The 21,368-nt window shown below is 42.2% G+C and overlaps 1 protein-coding gene across 2 annotated transcripts in view; it reads right to left on the bottom strand.

The window, feature by feature from the left end:
• top2b (DNA topoisomerase II beta) overlaps positions 1-21,368 on the bottom strand; it is a 159,172-nt gene that overhangs the window by 107,866 nt on the left and 29,938 nt on the right. For both annotated transcript variants that reach the window (XM_068002898.1, XM_068002906.1), the window contains exons 3-7: positions 17,823-18,011; positions 16,347-16,437; positions 10,749-10,812; positions 9,628-9,773; positions 9,415-9,512 (exon numbers count right to left, since the gene is read on the bottom strand). In XM_068002898.1, the coding sequence (XP_067858999.1) occupies positions 9,415-9,512; positions 9,628-9,773; positions 10,749-10,812; positions 16,347-16,437; positions 17,823-18,011 (588 nt within the window). The remainder of the gene's footprint in view (positions 1-9,414; positions 9,513-9,627; positions 9,774-10,748; positions 10,813-16,346; positions 16,438-17,822; positions 18,012-21,368) is intronic.

Below are 21,368 nucleotides of genomic sequence, written 5' to 3'. Positions count from 1 at the left end.
GCGGCTCACCACCACCTTCTCAAGGGCAATTAGGGATGGGCAATAAATGCCAGCCTCGCCAGCGACGTCCACATCCCATGAACGAATAAAAAAAGTCATTTCAAGGAAAACTGATAAAAAGCTAAAATTAAAGGCGCTTTATCTGAATGCATGAAGCATTCGTTACAAGATAGATGAATTAATGGCACAAATAGAGATAAATGGGTTTGATCAGAAGCCATTACTGATACGTGGTTGCAAGATGACCAAAGTTGGGAATGAAATATTCCAGGGTACTTGACATTTCAAAATGACAGACAAAATGGAAAATGAGGGGGTGTAGCACCGATAAGAAAGGATAACATAAGGACAGTAGTGAGGAAGGATTTAGACTCGGAAGATCAGGAAGTAGAATCAGTATGGGTGGAGATAAGAAATAACAAGGGGCAGGAAACACTGGTAGAAGTAGTCTATAGGCCCCCTAACAGTAGCTATACTATTGGTAGAGTATTAATCAAGAAATAAAAGCAGCTTGTAGCAAAGGTAATGCAATAATCGTGGGGGACTTTAATCTTCATATGGACTGGACAAATCAAATTGGCAAAGGTAGTTTGGAGGACAAGTTCATGGAATGCATTCGAGACAGTTTTCTAGAACAATTCTTCGTGGAACCAACCAGGGAGCAGGCTATTTTAGATCGTAACCTGTGTAAGAAGACATGGTTAATTAGTAATCTCATAGTAAGGGATCCTCTGGGGAGAAGTGATCATAATATGATAGAATTTCACAGAGTTTGAGAATGACGTACTTAAGTCAGAAACTAGAGTCTTAAACTTAAAGCCAATTACATAGGTCTGGGGTATGAGTTGGCTATGGAAGATTGGGAAATTAGATTGAAAGGGTGACAGTAGATAAGCAATGGCAAACATTTAAAGAAATATTTCATAATTCTCAACAAACATACATTCCATTGAGAAATAAAAACTCCAGGGGAAAAGTGATCTATCCATGGCTAACTAATGAAGTTAAGGACAGTATCAGATTAAAAGAAGAGGCTTATAATGTTGCGAAGAGCAGTAAGTCTCAGGATTGGGAGAGTTTTAGAAACCAGCAAAGGATGACCAAAAAAAGAGGGATAAAATAGAATGAGAGTAAACTAGCAAGAAATATAAAAACAGATTGTAAGAGCTTCTACAAGTATGCAAAAAGGAAGAGAGTAGCAAAAGTAAACGTGGGTCCTTTTGAGGCTGAGACAGGAGAAATTATAATAGGGAATAAGGAAATGGCAGAGACGTTAAACAAATATTTTGTACCTGTCTTCACAGTAGAAGACACAAAAAGAATACCAGAAATTGTGGGGAACCAAGGGTCTAATGAGTGTGAGGAACTTAAAGTAATTAATTAGTTAAGAGAAAGTACTGGGGAAATTAAAGGGACTAAAAGCCGACAAATCCCCTGGACCTGATGGCCTACATCCGAGGGTTCTCAAAGAAATGGCTGCAGAGATAGTGGATGCATTGGTTGTGATCTTCCAAAATTCCCTGGGTTCTAGAACGGTCCCAGTGGATTGGAAGGTAGAAGCGTAACACCGCTATTTAAGAAAGGAGGGACAGAGAAAACACGGAGGGGCAGAGAAAACACGGAGGGGCAGACCAGTTAGCCTCACATCAGTCGTCAGGAAAATGCTGGACTCCATTATTATGGCTGTGGTAACAGGGCACTTAGAAATCATAATATGATTAGGCAGAGTCAACATGGTTTTATGAAAGGGAAATCATGTTTGACAAATTTATTAGAGTTTTTATGAGGATATAACTAACAGGGTAGATAATGGGGAACCAGTGGACGTAGTGTATTTGGATTTTCAAAGGCATTCGATAAGGTGCCACATAAAAGATTGTTACACAAATAAGGGCTCAGGAGATTGGGAGTAATATATTAGCATGGACAGAGGATTGGTTAACAGAGAACAGAGAGTAGGAATAAATGAGTCATTTTCAGGTTGGCAGGCTGTAACTAATGGGGTGTCACAAGGATCAGTGCTGGGGCCTCAGCTATTTACAATCTATATTAATGACTTGGATGAAGGGACCAAGTGTAGTGTATCCAAGTTTACTCATGATAAAAAGCTAGGTGGGAAAGTAAGCTGTGAGGACACAAAGAGACTGCAAAGGGATATAGACAGGTTAAGTGAGTGGGCAAGAAGGTGGCAGATGGAGTGTAATGTGGGGAAATGTAAGGTTATTCGCTTTGGTAGGAAGAATAGAAAAACATAATTTTTTTTAAATGGTAAGAAACTTTTAAAATGTTAGCCTTCAGAGAGATTTGGGTGTTCTTGTACACAAAACTCAAAGTTATCAAGCAGGTACAACAAGCAATTAGGAAGGTAAATGGTATGTTGGCCTTTATTGCAAGGGGATTGGAGTGCAAGAGTAAGGAAGTCTTGCTGCAATTGTACAGGGTTTTGGTGAGACCACACGAGTAATCTTCAACTTTGTCTGGAGGTCCAAGGTAGTCTGCATCTGCAGGAACATCATGTACAAGCCCCCCGACAAAAAAGGTCGGGGGGGGGGGGGGGGGCGAAGAAAGGGCATCCTGGATCTCCCCTTGATCCTGATGGTCACCTTCATGTGTGTGATTGCCTCAGGATGTGTGTGGAGCCCCAGAACAGAAACACCAAATCTCATTACATGCTGAATTTCTACCTGTCCACCATGGAGAAGACTGGGTCTGACCGAGCAGACGCAGGGCGTCCCATCCAGCTGGACCGTACCCTACCACCTGTCCCAGGTAGAAAAGTTCCTGAGGAGGAACCACTTCGACCACAAGGCCGCCAGACAGTGGTCGGCACGGAACGTTCTGGGGGTCTTGCAGGGAAAGGAGAGGATGGAGCAGATAGGGCAGTTCCCCGACCAGACGGTCAAAGCCATTTGGCAGAATGTCTCATCACCGGAACTAACCAAACAGACACCAGGATATAGATTGGATGGTGGTGTGAAGGGCATCACCAGTGCAGTCTTTCCTACACACAGAGAATCTCAGCGCCACCGCGAGATGCCCTCGAGGCTACAGCGGGGACGAGACTGTCATCCACCTTCTGATGGACTGCCCCTTTGCGCAGAAGATGTGGAGAGAGATGCATTGGTATCTGTCCCGGTTCATCCCCAACAGCTCAGTAACACAGGATGCTGTGCTCCACGGGCGGTTCCCTGGGACATACACCGAGACAGGTATCACCTGCGGCTGGAAGACCATAAACTTGGTGAAGGAGGCCCTTCGATCCGCCCGAAACCTGCTGGTCTTCCAACTGAAGGAGCTGTCCAGGACAGAGTGTTACTGACTGGCACATTACAAGGTCCAGGAGTACGTGCTGCGGGACACACTGAAGTGAGGTGCAGCCTAAGCAAAGGCTCTATGGGGAAAGGCCATTGTGTAAGGACATCCCACTTTGTATTGTGCAGAATGTATCAGAAGATATGTACTGTGTTTTAAATGGTAATGATAGGATCAGAGTATGTACGATCTGTATTGTATCTTTTGAATTGTAATTGTGTATTTACATTGAACTGTGTGTATCTTTAAATTTTAAGAAATAAAGTATATTTTGAAATTCAAAAATGTATCATGCTCGACAGGAAAAAGGTAACTTTGGACCTATGGCTCCCAAAACTCTCCACCACTGGGGTTTTCCTTGTGCCATTTCTAGGTCTGTTGTAGACTAATTGATAGAGATTGATTGCTACGATTAGGCAACATCTCCATTAATATTGTATATTGTATCATGCAACTACCAAGATGGTAGAAGGCAAACTAAATGGACCTTGGTCGTATATCATCTCGGAATGTCTTGGTGGGGGGGGGGGGGGGCGGCGGCAGAGAGATCCGGGGTGGGTTTGGGGGTGGTCAGAGAGATCCGGGGGCCGGATAGATCACGGGGGTCTGATCACTCCTCCTGGCTCACAAGCAGAGTTGGAAAGGCACTGTTGGATCCAGCCGTTCTCGCCTCCCTTCAGCTGTCGGGTTTTCCGAGCCCTGGAAAGCCACGCAGCCTCATTAAAATGTATAAATTAAGGACCCGGCTCGGGAGAACAGGTTAGTTGCCTGCCCCCCATTCCACCTCCATTAAAACCGGAACTGGCTGTGTTGGAAACGGGTTTCTTTCCTTTAACCCCCCCACCTGTCCTGGGGGTAAGGAGTTGGTTAGTATTCCCCCCTTCCCTCATTTTCTTCTAAATTGATGGACAGAGCCTGGTATCAGTTGATGAATGTAATCGCTTGGGGAGCTGCACAGACTTTCTTATTTTTATTACTCTTTCTACCAACCTTAATCCATCCACTATCTCTATTTCCTTGGCTTCTCTCAGTACTTGTCTCTATGGCAGGACAATGCTGTCCCCAGATTATTCTGGTCCCAGGCTCCAATCTCTGATGGTTCACTCTCCAGGTCTGGTGTTAGCCCAGCCATTTCACTGGTCTGTGGTGACTCATTTACTGGGTCTAATAACATCCATTTGCCCTCAAAAGCCCCTCACTTTTGTATGCCCCTGTAAATTCCTTCCTCTCTAAAGCCATAAGCCTTTATATTAGATTATTTGTTGATAGACAATCATGATACTAAAGATACTACCAGGCTACCAGAACCTGATGATTTATAATCAAGCATCCTGAAGCAAGCTAGGCAAGAAATAGTGGGGGCTCTGATGAGATCTTTCCAAAATTCTGTGGATAGGAAAATTCACCAAAGGAATGGAAGGTGGCACATGTCGACATCTCTCTTCAAAAAAGTGTAATAGGGATTAGCCAGGAAATTATAGGCCAGTTAGTCTGACTTCAGTTGCTGGTAAACCTTGAGAATCAACACTATGAATGAAATTACCAAGAAATTAGAGAAACAGAAATTAAAAGGACCAGTCAGTGTGGATTTCTGAAAGGCAGGTCATGCCGTACCAAATTTGGAGAATTCTTTTAAAAAAAAATACATAAAGGAATGCCGTGAATGTGATTTAAATGGATTTTCAAAAGCACTTCATAAGGCACCACAAAAGGAGACTTATGGCACATAGGATTAAGGGGAATGTTGCCACAGAGATGGTTGGAGATAGGAAGCAAAGGATAGGGGCGAAAGAAAGTTTCTCAATCTGGTGACGAGTGGCCTTCCACAGGTGTTCAGGTTGCACTCAAGTACTATGATCTTGAAAACTGGGAGAATATCAAAATTTGCCACCACCACCAAATAGGAAGGGGTTATGGCAAATTATGAAAGATTGCAGAAGCATATATATAGGCTATTGGTATGGACAGACAAGTTGCAGGTGCACTTCAATGTAGAAAGATGTGAAGTAATAGACTTCCTAAGAATGGTGAAAGGAAGTACACATTAAGTGACAAGATTCTAAATGGAATAGAGCAGAGAAACCTTTTATGTACACAGGTCATTAAAAGGTGGCACACAAGTAGAAAAGGTCATAAAAAGTCGAACAGAATCATTGATTTTGTATCTAAAGGCATAGAATACAAAAGCAAGGAGGTAATTTTGACCCTGTACAAGCCCTTAGGCCACAGTTGGATCGAAACTGTTGCCAAGGCCAAGGTGGCTGCTTCAGAAGATGCATAAGATTGTGCTGAAGGTGATTTCAAACTGTCACCCTAGTTACTCATTTTGAACTGGTGTTGGGTGCCAATGGATTGACCGCATATCCTAAGTTCAAACAGGCTTGTGCCTAATGAGGTTACATGCACTTTGAAGGACCCTCTACCTCAGGATATAGTATGCTCAGCCAGTATCCATTTTAGGACTGTTCCTTGCCTGTAATCAATTCCTTATTTAACTTGCTGAAGGTACAATGCTTCATTACATAGTAACGTAATAGCAGCTTCAGGCAGCAAAAGACCTCTGGTCCATCTTGCTTACTTATCCACATTTTCCGTTGGTGCATTTCTAATGACTCTGAATCCCATTTTTTGACAAGAACTTATCTAGTTCCTTCTTGAAACTCATTAAGTTTTCTTGTTTCACCAATCTGTTTCACGTACTTAATATCCTTTTTCAGTAAAAAGGTTCCTCCTGGATTTCCTTTTGTTGCCTTTAATTTGTAAACATGATGCCTTGTGCTTAATTTCTGTATGCGGCAGAAAAGCTTACTTGGATCCCATACGTTCCAACCTTTCAGTGAACTGGAAACTGAGGTTTCTTTGTGCCTGGAAGAATCAAGCTTGGGCTTTCTTGCAGCCACGATAGACTGCCAACTAATAAGGCAGTCTACTATTGAAACAGGAGCATACTTCACACTTTTGAGAGTTGAGATGTTATAAGCCGGTGTCATGAGTATTCAATGGGAAGGATTAGAGGAAATTTTTAAACCAAGGGTTGACATTTACTGACGTTCAAGAATGAGTCATCCAGAACTGAGCCAATCAACATAAGTCTCAATGTCCCTTTATGAAAGCACAAGCAGTATTGATCCAAACAAAATTTGTGCTATGACTGAAAGAAAGGCATAAAAATGCACTTAAGAAATTATTTCAAGCCTATTACAAAAATTCTGAACTACCAAATGTACTTGTTTACAGCAAAGAAAAAGTAGTACAGTGAGGTGGGGGGCGGGGGGGAGGAGAAAGATTTTTGAAAGTAGATAAAACTCCATGCCCGGATGAAATCTATCCCAGGCTGTTAAGAGAAGCAAGGGAGGAAATAGTGGAGGCTCTGACCATCATTTTCCAATCTTCTCTGGCTACAAGCATGGTGCGGGAGGATTGGAGGACTGCTAATGTTGTACCGTTGTTTAAAAAGGGAGAAAAGGTTAGACAGATTAATTACAGACCAGTCAGCCTAACCTCGGAGGTGGGCAAATTATTGGAAACAATTCTGAGACGTGATATAAATCGTCATTTAGAAAGGTATGGATTAATCAAGGACAGTCAGTAGGATTTGTTACAGGAAGGTCTTGTCTGACTAACTTGATTGAATTTTTTTGAGGCAGTAACAAGGAGGGCTGATGAGGGTAGGATGCTTGATGTAGTCTACATGGATTTTAGCAAGGCTTTTGACAAGGTCCCACATGGCAGACTGGTCAAAAAAGTAAAAGCCCATGGGATCCAAGGGAAAGTGGCAAGTTGGATCCAAAATTGGCTCAGTGGCAGGAAGCAAAGGGTAATGGTTGATGGGTGTTTTTGTGACCGGAAGGCTGTTTCCAGTGGGGTTCCACAGCGATTAGTACTAGGTCCCTTGCTTTTTGTGGTATATATTAATGATTTAGACCTAAATGTAAGGGGCATGATTAAGTCTGCAGATGACACAAAAATTGACCATGTGGTTGACAGCGAGGAAGAAAGCTGTCGACTGCAGGAAGATATCAATGAACTGACCAGGTGGGCAGAAAAATGGCAAATGGAATTCAATTCAGAGAAGTGTGAGGTAATGCATTTGGGGAGGGCAAACAAGGCACGGGAATACACAATAAATGGGAGGATACTGAGAGGTGTAGAGGAACAGAGGGACCTTGGAGTGCATGTCCACAGATCCCTGAAGGTAGCATAGGAACATCGGAACAGGAGTAGGCCATTCAGCCCCTTGTGCCTGCTCCACCATTTGATAAGATCTTGGCTGATCTGTGATCTAGCTCCATATACCTGCCTTTGGCCCATATCCCTTAGTACCTTTGCTTGCCAAAAAGCTATCTATCTCACATTTAAATTTAGCAATTGAGCTAGTATTAATTGCCGTTTGCGGAAGAGAGTTCCAAACTTCTACCACCCTTTGTGTGTAGAAATATTTTCTAATCTCACTCCTGAAAGGTCTGGCTCTAATTTTTAGACTGTGCCCCCTACTCCTAGAATCCCCAACCAGCGGAAATAGGGTGGATAGAGAGAAACTATCTGTTCCCCTTAATATCTTATAAACTTCGATCAGGTCACCCCTTAACCTTCGAAACTCCAGAGAATACAACCCCAATTTGTGTAATCTCCCCTCGTAACTTAACCCTTGAAGTCCGGGTATCATTCTAGTAAACCTACGCTGCACGCCCTCCAAGGCCAAAATGTCCTTCCGAAGGTGCGGTGCCCAGAACTGCTCACAGTACTCCAGGTGCGGTCTAACCAGGGTTTTGTTAGCTGCAGCATAACTTCTGCCCCCTTGTACTCTAGTCCTCTAGATATAAAGGCCAGCATTCCATTAGCCTTATTGATTATTTTCTGCACCTGTTCATGACACTTCAAATGGACATCCACTGTTTTTAACTTTTTACCATTTAGAAAGTACCCTGTTCTATTCTTTTTTGATCCAAAGTGGATGACCTCACATTTGTCTACATTGAATTCCATTTGCCACAATTTTGCCCATTCATCTAATCTATCAATATCGCTTTGTAATTTTATGTTTTCATCTACACTGCTTACAATGCCACCAATCTTTGTGTCATCGGCAAACTTAGATAGAAAGGGTAGGTAGATAAGGTGGTTAAAATGGCATACAGGATACTTTCCTTTATTAGCCAAGACATAGAATATAAGAGCAGGGAGATTATGCTAAAACTGTATAAAACACTAGTTAGGCCACAGCTCGAATACTTCTTACAGTTCTGGTCACCACATTACAGGAAAGATGCGATTGCACTAAAGAGGGTACAGAGGAGATTTACGAGGATGTTGCCAGAGCTGGAGAATTTTAGCTATGAGGAAAGACTGGGGTTGTTTTCATTGAAACAGAGGAGGCCGAGGGGTGATTTAATTGAGGTGTACCAAATTATGAGGGGCCTCAGTAGAGTGGATAGGAAGGACCTATTTCTCCTGGCAGAGGGGTCAGTGACCAGGGGGCACAGAATTAAAGTAATTGGTAGAAGGATTAGAGGGGAGCTGAGGAGAAATTTTTTCACCCAGAGGGTGGTAGGTGTCTGGAACTCATAGCCTGAAAGGGTAGTAAAGGCAGAAACCTTCAACTAATTTAAAAAGTACTTGGATGTGCACTTGAAGTGCCGTAACCTACAGGGCTACGAACCAATTACTGGAAAGTGGGATTAAGCTAGAAAACTATTTTTTGGCCCGCTTGGACACGATGGGCCGAATGGCCTCCTTCTGTGCCGTAACTTTCTATGATAAAGTAAACACCTTTCAGGCAAGGTATGCATAACAGCAGCAGGACTGTTACCATTGAGGGGAGGGAGGAGGGGAAAGGGAGGAGAGAAGAAAAGCAAAATGGCTCAGAATAAAGACAATGGCTCAGAATATAGGTAAGACAATTAGAGTCTGGGGAGATCAGCTGACTAAAATGGAAACACCGCTACCCGCATTTCTTTGATAGTGCCACTCCTCCCTTGTTGGGGTGATGGGACAATTGGTATGTGGATGAATGAACAGCTCATTTTCATTGCAGTTCCTAAATTGGGAAGATAGTTACTTCCATCTCTACAAAACTGATATGGCCTATAAGTTGCCACATACCTGCTTAAAGCTGCTTTTGTATTCCTTGCAGGCTGTTTCAACTGTAAACTTGATGCTGAATATGTTGCAGAGCTTAGCACCATAGCCATTTCTTCCACCTGCAAAATGCAAGCAATAACAGTTTTCCTTCACCAAGGCTGTAAGCATCAAACCCCTCAATGGTTGAAAATAATATTTTTCACAATACAATGTAGTGATACACTAGTTTCTTACCCGTGACTTTCTTTTCATCATCGTCATAGTTACTTGAGGTTAAGAGCTGCCCAAAAATCAAAGCAGGTACAAATACTTTTTCTACTTTGTGCTCCACTACTGGAATGCCTTTCCCATTGTTCCAAATACTAATGATGTTGGAATCCCTTAAAAAGTACAACAGACTTATAAATGTGCATATCTCTTCCAAACCAAGAATATCCGTGATTTATTTATTTTACTCAAAAGCACGGACAGACACAGAATACTGCAATTTTTCTTACTTTAGTCAGTAAACCAATGTGTTAAGAACATGCTCAAAATCTCTTATGGAGAACCCAACCCAGGGGTCCAAGTTTTGAAGCAGGGGATTAGATCTTTGAGCCACATACAAAAACTACATTTAAAATTTTCTGAGATTCACAAGCATTAAAATAAGATACTTCTAAAAATCACAGGACTTTACTGCTGACACCACTGATCCTTACTGATACTCAAAAAACAATGTGAAATGCTCATACATAAACAAGTCCAATGCCCATAGAATCTCACAGTACGGAAGGAGGTCATTCGGCCCACTATGCCTGTACCAATTCTTTTAAAGAGATATCCAATTAGTCCCATTCCCACACTCTTTCCCCATAGCCCTGCAAATTTTTCCTTTTCAAGTATATACAAATTCCTTTTTGAAAGTTCCCTTAAGGTCTAACAGCTGTCGAATCAACGTCAATGCCTGAATGCATTGCAGAATGTGGAGGTGCGAGACCCCACTCTGGGTGCGACCATCTTGGGGCTGGGACTATAACCCCAGTGCAGTATCAAGCCAAGTGCACAAAGAGTCCACTGGACCTCCTTGAGACTTTTAAATGAGCTCTGATTCAGTTTCTAATATACTGAGGAATTCGATGTTTCTCAATACACTTTCTAACCCATTCTAATCTCTCTTTTTCCTCTAGAAAAGTGATGGATGCCTTTTACTACAATTTATCTTGAATAGATAGAATTGCAATGATAAGAAAACCTACAAATTAGTTAAAAAAGACTATGCTGTCAAAGAGTTTGAATTCTAGTAAAATATACAGTACAAACTGGACACGATAAAGGGCGTATGTGGCATATGCAATATTTATTCAAATACTTACGCATCAATTGAAACTTTTATACACGTCATATTCTTGTCCCTCTGCTTGTTATCAGCTGCATTAACTGAAGACAAAATAAATAATTTTATACAAATCCAAAAAAAAAATGGATAAAACAATTACCACTTAGAAAGCCATTAAAATATAGCTCTGCCTAGACTTTCCTCTCATGAAAAATCTAGAATAGTGGGACACCATTCACGCCCACTGATGTTGAAGTGGACTGACCACATCATATTTTCCTGTCTCTGTCTAATTTTAAGAATCCTAGCAAGCTCCCAGCAAAAGTATCATCTTCGATTAGGAAGTCACCATTTGGGCGGGGAGGGGTGGGGGTTGAACTTGTGGGCTGCTGCAGAATTTAAAGGCTACAGCAACTTAACTGGGCTACCACAACAAAAATCTTTGAGGCAGCATAAATCCAAATGTTCACAGTAATAGTAAGTGAGATCTGCAAGAGGGCAAAGAACCCTTTTGTTCAGTGAGGAAGCAGTGTAAGTGCTTCTCCACAAAGTTAGGCAAAGGATGGCCACTATTTGGGAAGAAATACAGGCTCCAAAGTAGAGCAACACACCAGGCGATGACTAGGGAAGTGGACACATAGAACCATATCTCCCACAGTAACTCTGCCACAAAAAAAAATGTAATGAACTTACCAGGAAGAAAAGGTAAGGGGAATTAGCAGCACCCTGCAAAAATGCACCATTTAAAGCATGTTAGGTATTTTGGGATCTCCCCTCACTTTGTATTCAAGTGAATAAATTGCTGACCATCAATACTCAGGAGGCAGCATAGTGTGCCTTGCATTCCCAGCCATTACCTAGTAGTGTTTTTTCCCCTCACTTCCCACTAAAGGCTTCATATGGACTCTAATTCCATGGTGCGTGCACCAAGCATTCCTGTTATAGGCTGTTAGCTGACACCAGGATCTTATAGCCTCTTAGCATATCCAAAAGACAACTCACACTTTTTGAATTTTTGTTAAAGGTCAATTAAGCCTATAACAGAACAAGAATGCCAATGTTAGTGGGCCAAAAGCTCTTACAATCTTGGAGAGGAAGTGTGGAGGGAGATCATAGTGGGTTTCAGAGATAAGGAAGTAGGAAGGCATGTGCCATCTACAGATTTGGCATGACAATCTGTTCCGCTGCTGTCTCATGCTACCTGTTTGCAAAATATATCATGAAACTCATGTCACTCCTTCTACTGAGAGCGACATGTGATCACTGCTCCACAGCAACCCATTCTAATCTCTCTTTTTCCTCTCAATGTGGCCAAAGCAAAGGAGGAGTAACCAGGCCCCTCTGCATCCAGCCTTCCTAGCACTTTAGAGCACACACCATCACTCATCCTTCTGAAGCACCAACCCAGACGCATCTATCTGGAAGGAGTGGAGAGTCAAGCGTGAGTGCAGAGTGAAACATTGATCACAAGTGAGTAACAGCAGTGGAGGGTGCGACACGAGGAAGTAGATGTTGCTAGCTGGAGAGTCAGGAGACATCACCCCTCAGCTGAAGGGGAAGCACAGTGGAAGAGGTAGTAGGCACTCAAACAAAATGGGACAACACTAAAATTTGGATTGCACTAAATTTGTTTTGCATATAGACATTCTTTGCAGGTTGGAAGTTGTTTTCATCTGATGGAATGAATGGAAGCTCTGTGATGTATACACTGGGAAGATTCTGCAAATGATGGCATGTTAGTGGTGAGAAGTGAGGGAAGATGTGGGGTAAAAATTGATAAAGAGGAGGTACTAGAAAAGCTAGCTGTGCTTAAAGTAGGTAAGTCAACCGGTCCAAATGGAATGCATCCTAGGCTGCTGAGGGAAGTACTGGTGGAAATAATCTCCCAATCCTTCTTAGATACAGGGGTAGTGCCAGAGGACTGTAGAATTGTAAATGTTACACCCTTTTTTGAACAAGGGTGTAAGGATAAACCCAACAACTACAGGCTAGTCAGTTTAACCTTGGTTGTGGGGAAGGTTTTAGAAACGATAATCCGGGACAAAATTAATAGTCACTTGGACAAGTGTGGATTAATAAAGGAAAGTCAGCATGGATTTGTTAAAGGCAAAGCATGTTTGACTAATTTGGTTGAGTTTTTTGATGAGGTAACAGAGGGTTGATGAGGGCAATGCAGTCAACGTTGTGTATGTGGACTATCAAAACGCATTTCATAAAGTGTCACATAATAGGCTTGTCAGCAAAACTGAAGCCCATGGATTAAGAGGGGCAGTGGCAGCATGGATATGAAACTGGCTAAGTGACAGGAAACTGAGAGTAGTGGTTAATGATTGTTTGTTGGACTGGAGGAAGGTATACAGTGATGTTTCCCAGGGGTTGGTACTAAGACCACTGCTTTTTTTGATATATATTAATGACTTGGACTTGGGTGTACAGGACACAATTTCAAAATTTGCAGATGACACAAAACTTGGAAGTGTATTGAACAGTGAGGAGGATAGTAATAGACTTGAAGAGGACATAGGTTGGTGGAATGGGCGGACATACGGCAGATGAAATTTAACGCAGAGAAATGCGAAGTGATACATTTTGGCAGGAAGAACGAGGAGAGGCAATATAAACTAAATGGTACAATTCTAAAGGAGGTGCAGGAACAGAGAGACCTGGGGTATATATACACAAATCTTTGAAGGTGGCAGGACAGATTGAGAAAGCGGTTAAAAAAGCAAACGGGATCTTGGGCTTTACAAATAGAGGCAGAGAGTACAAAAGCAAGGAAGTTATGTTGAACCTTTATAAAACACTGGTTCGGCCATAACTGGAATAGTGTATCCAATTCTGGGCACCGCACTTTAGGAAAGCCTTAGTGAGGATGCAGAAAAGATTTACTAGAATGGTTCCAGGGATGACGGACTTAGTTATGTGGATAGACTGGAGAAGCTGGGGTTGTGCTCCTTAGAGCAGAGAAGGTTGAAAGGAGATTTGACAGAAGTGTTCAAAATCATGAAGGGTTTAGATAAAGCTGTTCCAGTACAGCTAGAACACTGGCATCTACCCGACAATGTGGAAAATTGCCCAGGTATGTCCTGTCCACAAAAAGCAGGACAAATACAATCCGGCCAATTAACGCCTCATCAGTCGACTCTCAATCGTCAGCAAAGTGATGGAAGGTGTCGTCAACAGTGCTATCAAGCGGCACTTACTCACCAATAACCTGCTCACTGATGCTCAGTTTGGGGTCTGCCAGGACCACTCGGCTCCAGACCTCATTACAGCCTTGGTCCAAACATGGACAAAAGAGCTCAATTCCAGAGGTGAGGTGAGAGTGACTACCCTTGACATCAAGGCAGCATATGACCGAGTGCGGCACCAAGGAGCCCTAGTAAAATTGAAGTCAATGGGAATCAGGGGGAAAATTCTCCAGTGGCTGGAGTCATACCTAGCACAAAGGAAGATGGTAGTGGTTGTTGGAGGCCAATCATCTCAGCTCCAGGACATTGCTGCAGGAGTTCCTCAGGGCAGTGTCCTTGGCCCAACCATCTTCAGCTGCTTCATCAATGACCTTCCCTCCATCATAAGGTCAGAAATGGGGATGCTCGCAGATGATTGCACAGTGTTCAGTTCCATTCGCAACCCCTCAAAAAATGAAGCAGTCTGAGCCTGCATGCAGCAAGACCTGGACAACATCCAGGCTTGGGCTCATAAGTGGCAAGTAACATTCGTGCCAGACAAGTGTCAGGCAATGACCATCTCCAACAAGAGAGAATCTAACCACCTCCCTTTGACATTCAATGGCCAAATCCCCCACCATCAACATCCTGGGGGTCACCATTGACCAGAAACTTAACTGGACCAGCCACATAAATACTGTGGCTACAAGAGCAGGTCAGAGGCTGGGTATTCTGCGGCGAGTGACTCACCTCCTGACTCCCCAAAGCCTTTCCAACATCTACAAAGGCACAAGTCAGGAGTGTGATGGAATACTCTCCACTTGCCTGGATGAGTGCAGCTCCAACAACACTCAAGAAGCTCGACACCATCCAGGACAAAGCAGCCCGCTTGATTGGCATCCCATTCACCACCATAAACATTCACTCCCTTCACCACCGGCGCACCGTGGCTACAGTGTGTATCATCCACAGGATGCACGGCAGCAACTCGCCAAGGCTTCTTCGACAGCACCTCACAAACCTGCGACCTCTACCACCTAGAAGGACAAGAGCAGCAGGTACCTGGGAACAACGCCACCTGCACGTTCCCCTTCAAGTCACACATCATCCCGACTTGCAAATATATCACCATTCCTTCATCGTCGCTGGGTCAAAATCCTGGAACTCCCTTCCTAACAGCACTGTGGGAGAACCTTCACCACACGGACTGCAGCGGTTCAAGAAGGCGTCTCACACTACCTGCTCAAGGGCAATTAGGGGTGGGCAATAAATGCTGGCCTTGCCAGCGACGCCCACATCCCATGAATGAATAATAAAAAAGTTAATAAAGAGAAACTGTTCCCATTGGCGGATGGGTCGAGAACCAGAAGACACAGATTTAAGGTGATTGGCAAAAGAACCAAAGGCGACACGAGGAAAAACATTTTACGCAGCGAGTAGTCATGATCTGGAACGGGCTGCCTGAAAGGGTGGTGGAAGCAGATTCAATCATAGCTGTCAAAAAGGAACTGGATAAATACTTGAAGGCAAAAAATTTGCAGGGCTACAGGGAAAGAGCAGTGGTGGGGTCGTGGGGGGGGGGGGCGGGGGGGAGGGGGAGTGGGACTAACTAGATCGTTTTATAAAGAGCAGGCACAGGCTCAATGGGCCAAATGGCCTCCTCCTGTGCTGTAATGATTTGATGTGCACATGGCTGTTCAAGCAGTCGCAGCCTAAAGGTGGTCAACTGCATCAGTGTGGCACGAACATGCCTTGCAGCCAGAAGAGGGTCATCCTCTGCATTCTCTTCAGGCTGCTGCTCCTTGGGTGAATGCATGAAGGAGCGCCTCAGGTACGCCTCAGAAAGTAGGTACCATAAAACTCTGGTGGAGCCTCACCAACCTGGCCACCCTCTCCTTTTCTCCCAATAGGAAACTTATTTTGTGCCATATATTTTTGGTGTGGGGGCAGGGGAGAAGAGAAGAGGCAGCCCCAGAGCAAATGACAGAAAGGCAAATGGTAAAGTAATTAGCAGGTGCAAAAGAATTTTTTTTTAAATCCAGTACTGATGGAGAAATAAGGAGTCTGCGCAGCTTTGAAATGTGCGTTGGGCTCTTTAAATTTACTTCTGCATTTTCATCAGCGCCAAATAACCCTGGGTGCTCATTTCTATATGGATGTGAATGTCACTGAGTGCTAAATGAGGTGGTAATGATGGAAAGCGGAACATATGACAGGTCATTACTGCCTCACTTAAATACACCAACCCGTATTAGGGCAAGCGCTTTTGCTGCCTGCAGGAAGTGATAGCAGAAAAGTGAGCAGGTGCTAAAGTGGGCAGCAATCCTGCCCCTTCCTGGAGCAAAATCCAGGATCTAGTGTCTGACATTGCTCATTAATTGATTTATCTTAAAAATTATCGGAGTGGTGGGGGGGGGTGGGAGGAGAAAGAGAGGAGAAACAAGGGTAGAAAGACTATTACTTACCAAGTATCTCATCAAATATTTTGTACAAGCCTGGAACAATGGTAATATCCCTCAAGTTCATACCCACATCTTCATCGTATACCCACATTGGCTAAAAAGAAAATGCAACTTTAATAAATTCTTCAACTTTACAATTTATTATTTTTAGCCAACTCTCGACAAAATGTTTTCCTTTTCATAAATTAAATACATAAATTTAAAAACGTGGACCATATCGTCATAGTTTTTTCTTCTCCCCAAAATAAAACCAATTTCGCTCTCTTAACGGATTGATTTGAAAATTCAATACCATCCCTTTTGCCCAACCGTGAAATTTTCCAATATTTGTGCCTTTTTCTGTGACCAAACATACTTTCATTAATATCTTAAAAAGTGAAGTATGTAAGATTTCAATACTGATTTCAAAAAGGTTTTCACTTTTGGTATGTGAACACTTTGGGCAATCAAATCTGGCTATGCACAAAACTTTTACTTTTTTCTCCTCTGGAATATTGCATTGTGTTACTATTCCTTACACAGAAAATTCAATCCAGAAAGGAGTCAGGATGTGTTTAAAATGGATCTTGTGCCATATTGAGTTAAGAACAGTTATCCAGTACATTTACTACAGAGAAGGCTCCCAGAAAACACATTTAATGAGCTTTATCCTGGCATTTTCTGCACCTAACGTAAAAAGTTTCACATTTGTGTTTGAAATTTTAAAACTTACATATTCGAATGATTACGGCCATTACAGTTTACACCCTAATTTTTGGGTCGCTGCAGCATTTGAAAATAAACTGGAATGACACAGGAATGGTGCACCCAATATATATAGTTGAGTGCTGATCAAAAGTAGTCACATCAATGTTGACAGTAGGATTTCAATAAAAGTGGAATGAAATTTTCATGCCGCTACACAGTAGATTTTCACTAGAATTTCAGCATAGCATAATGATTAGAATGTGAAATTTTCATACTATGTCCACTTAAATGTAAAAAACACCTAATAGTACAACAATGGGTTTTATCATTCTTAACTTTGATTGTGTACGGATAGGCTATTTTGATCCATAAATCTTCGGGATGAAGTCATTTATAATTTGAAATGAGTAGTATATACAGACATATAATGCACCACATTAAAGTGGATTGGCTTAAGTGCAATTTTTCCTTTAGTGTGTTGATATCAAATGCTAAATATGGCAAGTGACAACCCTGCTTGTTGCACAAATGCCCTGCCCTCGCCATCCAATACTTGCATGTTATGCTGTGTAATCTAGGTACCATAAAGTTCTGAAAAGAAGATGGGATGATTACTGATCACTAACATCCCAAAACACATGGCCATTACAGGACAACATTTTTTTTCAAGTAGGTACAACACCTATTAGGAACTGGCATTCACTGACATTGGAGTCTTCACTAAAATAATTAAACACTTATTTCATGTCAACAGGCAATGAATGCCACAGGAAAATAGTAAAAATCTCTCACCTGGGTTACAGGTGCCACAGAGCCAATGTAGGAGTCAGGACGGAGGAGGATGTGTTCCAGCTGTGTTTTCTTTTGATAAACTCTCTCTACAGACATCTTCTTGGAAGCATCAGACATCTTTTTTGAAGTGTCACTTTTAGCATTTATTTCTTCCTTATTTGCAAGATTTTTCTGATTGCTAAACAATGTCTGCAAAACAAAAATATTGTTGAAATTTGCTATAAAATATCAATAACACCATTATTTGATTGCAGCAAGGTGTTGATAAACATAATATAGACATTAATGCTCCAAGATGAATGCAAGCGTGTAGGTCAAGTACTTTATCAAATCTAGTCCTGATCAGCATATTACGTAGCTCCAAACTTCAGTTACACAGAAATAATTGTGAAATTCTGTGTACAAGTTATTAGTGTCCAATTCCTAAGGTACCGTAAACATATTGAAGAATTTTTTGATTCATTGTTAATAAGTTCAAAATAGTATTGGTACAACTTTACTTAGAGTGAGGATTGTAGGAATTCACTAAGCTGCTGCCATCAGTATCAGGGAGTTTGAAAGTGGTCAATAGCAGCTGTGATATTTCAGGCTTCTTTTTAACTTCACTAAAACCTAACCAAAATTTGAAATATTAGAGTACAACAGTTAAAATAATTTGATTTACTCTCCCAATCATTTTCAGGATTTTCTTCTGCCACTGTTCCTTCAAAAAATAGACAAGCAGTCTGTTTGGAGGTGCCTGTCTACTGAATCAGTCATTAAGACAAGCAAGAAAGATGCATACCAACAAAAACAAAAAAATCCTTTAGTTAAAATTTATTGTGGCTATCACAAAGGTAATAATGAACAAAAATCTATAGGATTTTGATAAGTTACTTTAATTTGATTACTAAATGGACATAGAATCTTATGTTTTGAGGTCTTTTTGCCCTTCTTACTCCAGATACTTTTGGCTTCAGTGTTTTAGACGACTGTCTTGGTGAACCCTCGTTCTCTACGTCCTCTCTATTGTTTACATTTAAACAGATACCTAGATAAATAAAGTGATTTTTTTTCCCGATGCTATCATTCTTAGAACAATTATCCGATAGATAAACAACAACTGAATTGCTGCACCCATGTAAATAGAATTGGATAATGGCTAACAGCTGTGCAATGTCTTCAGCCCTAAGACCAAATCAGTACTAATGAAATATTGTTCACCCAATTCTCCTCTTCTGATATAGGGATGAACATTTTGCTTAGTATGGATCAAGGACTCGCTTATAGAGTGGTCTATGTAACCCGATTCCCCCAATGTCCATTCGCGTGCACATTTTGGCTACCACTCCCCAGACCTAAGTCCATTACTTCTACCTCCTTTTTCTCCCCAACTGCATATAGTGATACCACTATTCCTGGCCAGAATGGAGATGATGCCCATTCACGCTTGGAGACCATACAGCTGTAAGTGACTGGGATTGATTTTATGCACGTAATTTGTATTATGTAATTATTCTCCGCTCACTGCATTTTGCTGGAGAAATCACCCTGCTTTTATCAGAAGTTGTTACTGAGTTCTGTTTGCTGTAGTTCGTAGACTCTTTAAATAAACTTTGTTTGCTTTGCTGTTTGCTGAGTAAATTGACTTTGTTTATTGTAAATAGACTGTTTGCCGTAAGATCCCCCCCCCCCCCCCCCCCCGCCGGACTCCTTGGCCAATGCAGTACAAATCCTTGGCCGTCGCAGTAGTGTCAATAGACACATTGGGCCAGATTTTGCTGTAACAGCGCATCTAACAGCGTCTGCCATTAGTTAGACTTGTTCATGCACATTTAGGCTTTACATTTTTTTGAGTCACAAGTTGCTGGAAGTGCGAGCTGATAACAGGGCAGCTGGGACCTGAATAAGCAGGGCAACCAACAGTGGATCTCCTTAACCAAATTGAAGAACTGAGAAATAACCAGAGGAAGTGTAATTTAGAGTGGGTGAATTCAATGTCAATTCAGATACAGAAAGAGAAAGAGGGGGAAAGAAAGATAGGATTGAGAGGAGAAAAAAAAAGGAAAAATTAAAAATTGATTTTAAATTTGACATTTTTAAAATCTCCAATACCTGAAAGAATGAGATTCCACGCTTGTAATAGTTATTTTTCCTTGGCAGTAATTAACAATTATCACGTCATTAAAAGGGTACTTACACCTGTAATGACCAGACTTAACGTTGTGGCGAGTTTAGTTTGTGTCTACCGCACAAATACAGCAACTTCATAACATTCAATGCAGGTTAATCGTGAGGCAGACAATGAAATGCCGTTTTCACAAAGCTAACGGCAGAGCGGTGCAACTCGGACAGCAACTTTTGGATATTGGCATTTAACTGCACCTCGCCTGAAGTTGCTGTGCTATCTCCACACAGATAACGGTGAGCGCCATTAGCCTCACAGTTACTTTGACAGCAAAATCCAGCCCTCTGTATTTTCCCCTCTCGACTACTGTATCGCCTCCCCTTCCTGACAATCAGTCATGTCACCTTTCATTTCTCCCCTCTTGGGTACTTTGCTTTGTTTATAACTTTAAAAAAGTAACTAAATCTTCTCTTAGCCTTCTCTACTCCACTGGAAATATTCCAAGCCTTTTCTAATAACTATATTGTCTCATCTTGATGAATCTAAAGAAAGAAATAATTTAAATGAGGATAACAGGGTACGGTAGCATAGTGGTTGTGTTACTGGACTAATAATCCACAGTCATGAGTTCAAATACCGCCACGACAGCTGGAGAGTTTAAATTCAATTAATTAAATAAAATCTGGAATTAAAATACTAGTATCAGTAATGGTGGCCATGAAACTACCAGATTGTCGTAAAAACCCATCTGGTTCACTAATGCCCTTTAGGGAAGGAAACCTGCCGTCCTTACCTGGTCTGGCCTATATGTGACTCCAGACCCACAGCAATGTGGTTGATTCTTAACTGCCCTCTGAAATGGCCTAGCAAGCCACTCAGTTGTAAAATCTCGCTAAAAAAAGCCATAATAAGAATAAAATCACACGGACCACCCGGCATTGGACTACCTGGCACCGGACACGACAAAGGCAAATCAAGCCCAGTCGACCCTGCAAAGTCCTCCTCACTAACATCTGGGGACTTGTGCCAAAATTGGGAGAGCTGTCCCACAGACTAGTCAAGCAACAGCCTGACATAGCCATACTCACAGAATCATACCTTTCAGCCAACATCCCAGATTCTTCCATCACCATCCCTGGGTATGTCCTGTGCCACCAGAGGTGGCAGTACAGTGAAACACAGTCAGGAGAGAGTGGTCCTGGGAGTCCTCAACATTAACTCTGGATCCCATGAAATCTCATGGCATCAGGTCAAACATGGGCAAGGAAACCTCCTGCTGATTATCACCTACTGCCCTCCCTCAGCTGATGAATCAGTCCTTCTCCATGTTGAACACCACTTGGAGGAAGCACTGAGGGTAGCAAGGGCACAGAATGTACTCTGGGTGGGGGACTTCAATGTCCATCACCAAGAACAGCACCATTGCTGGCTGTGTCCTG

This window comes from Heptranchias perlo, chromosome 2 (assembly GCF_035084215.1).
Source record: "Heptranchias perlo isolate sHepPer1 chromosome 2, sHepPer1.hap1, whole genome shotgun sequence".
NCBI lineage: Eukaryota > Metazoa > Chordata > Chondrichthyes > Hexanchiformes > Hexanchidae > Heptranchias > Heptranchias perlo.
Note: the sequence above shows the minus strand (reverse complement) of the source record. Positions and strands in the feature narration are given on the sequence as shown.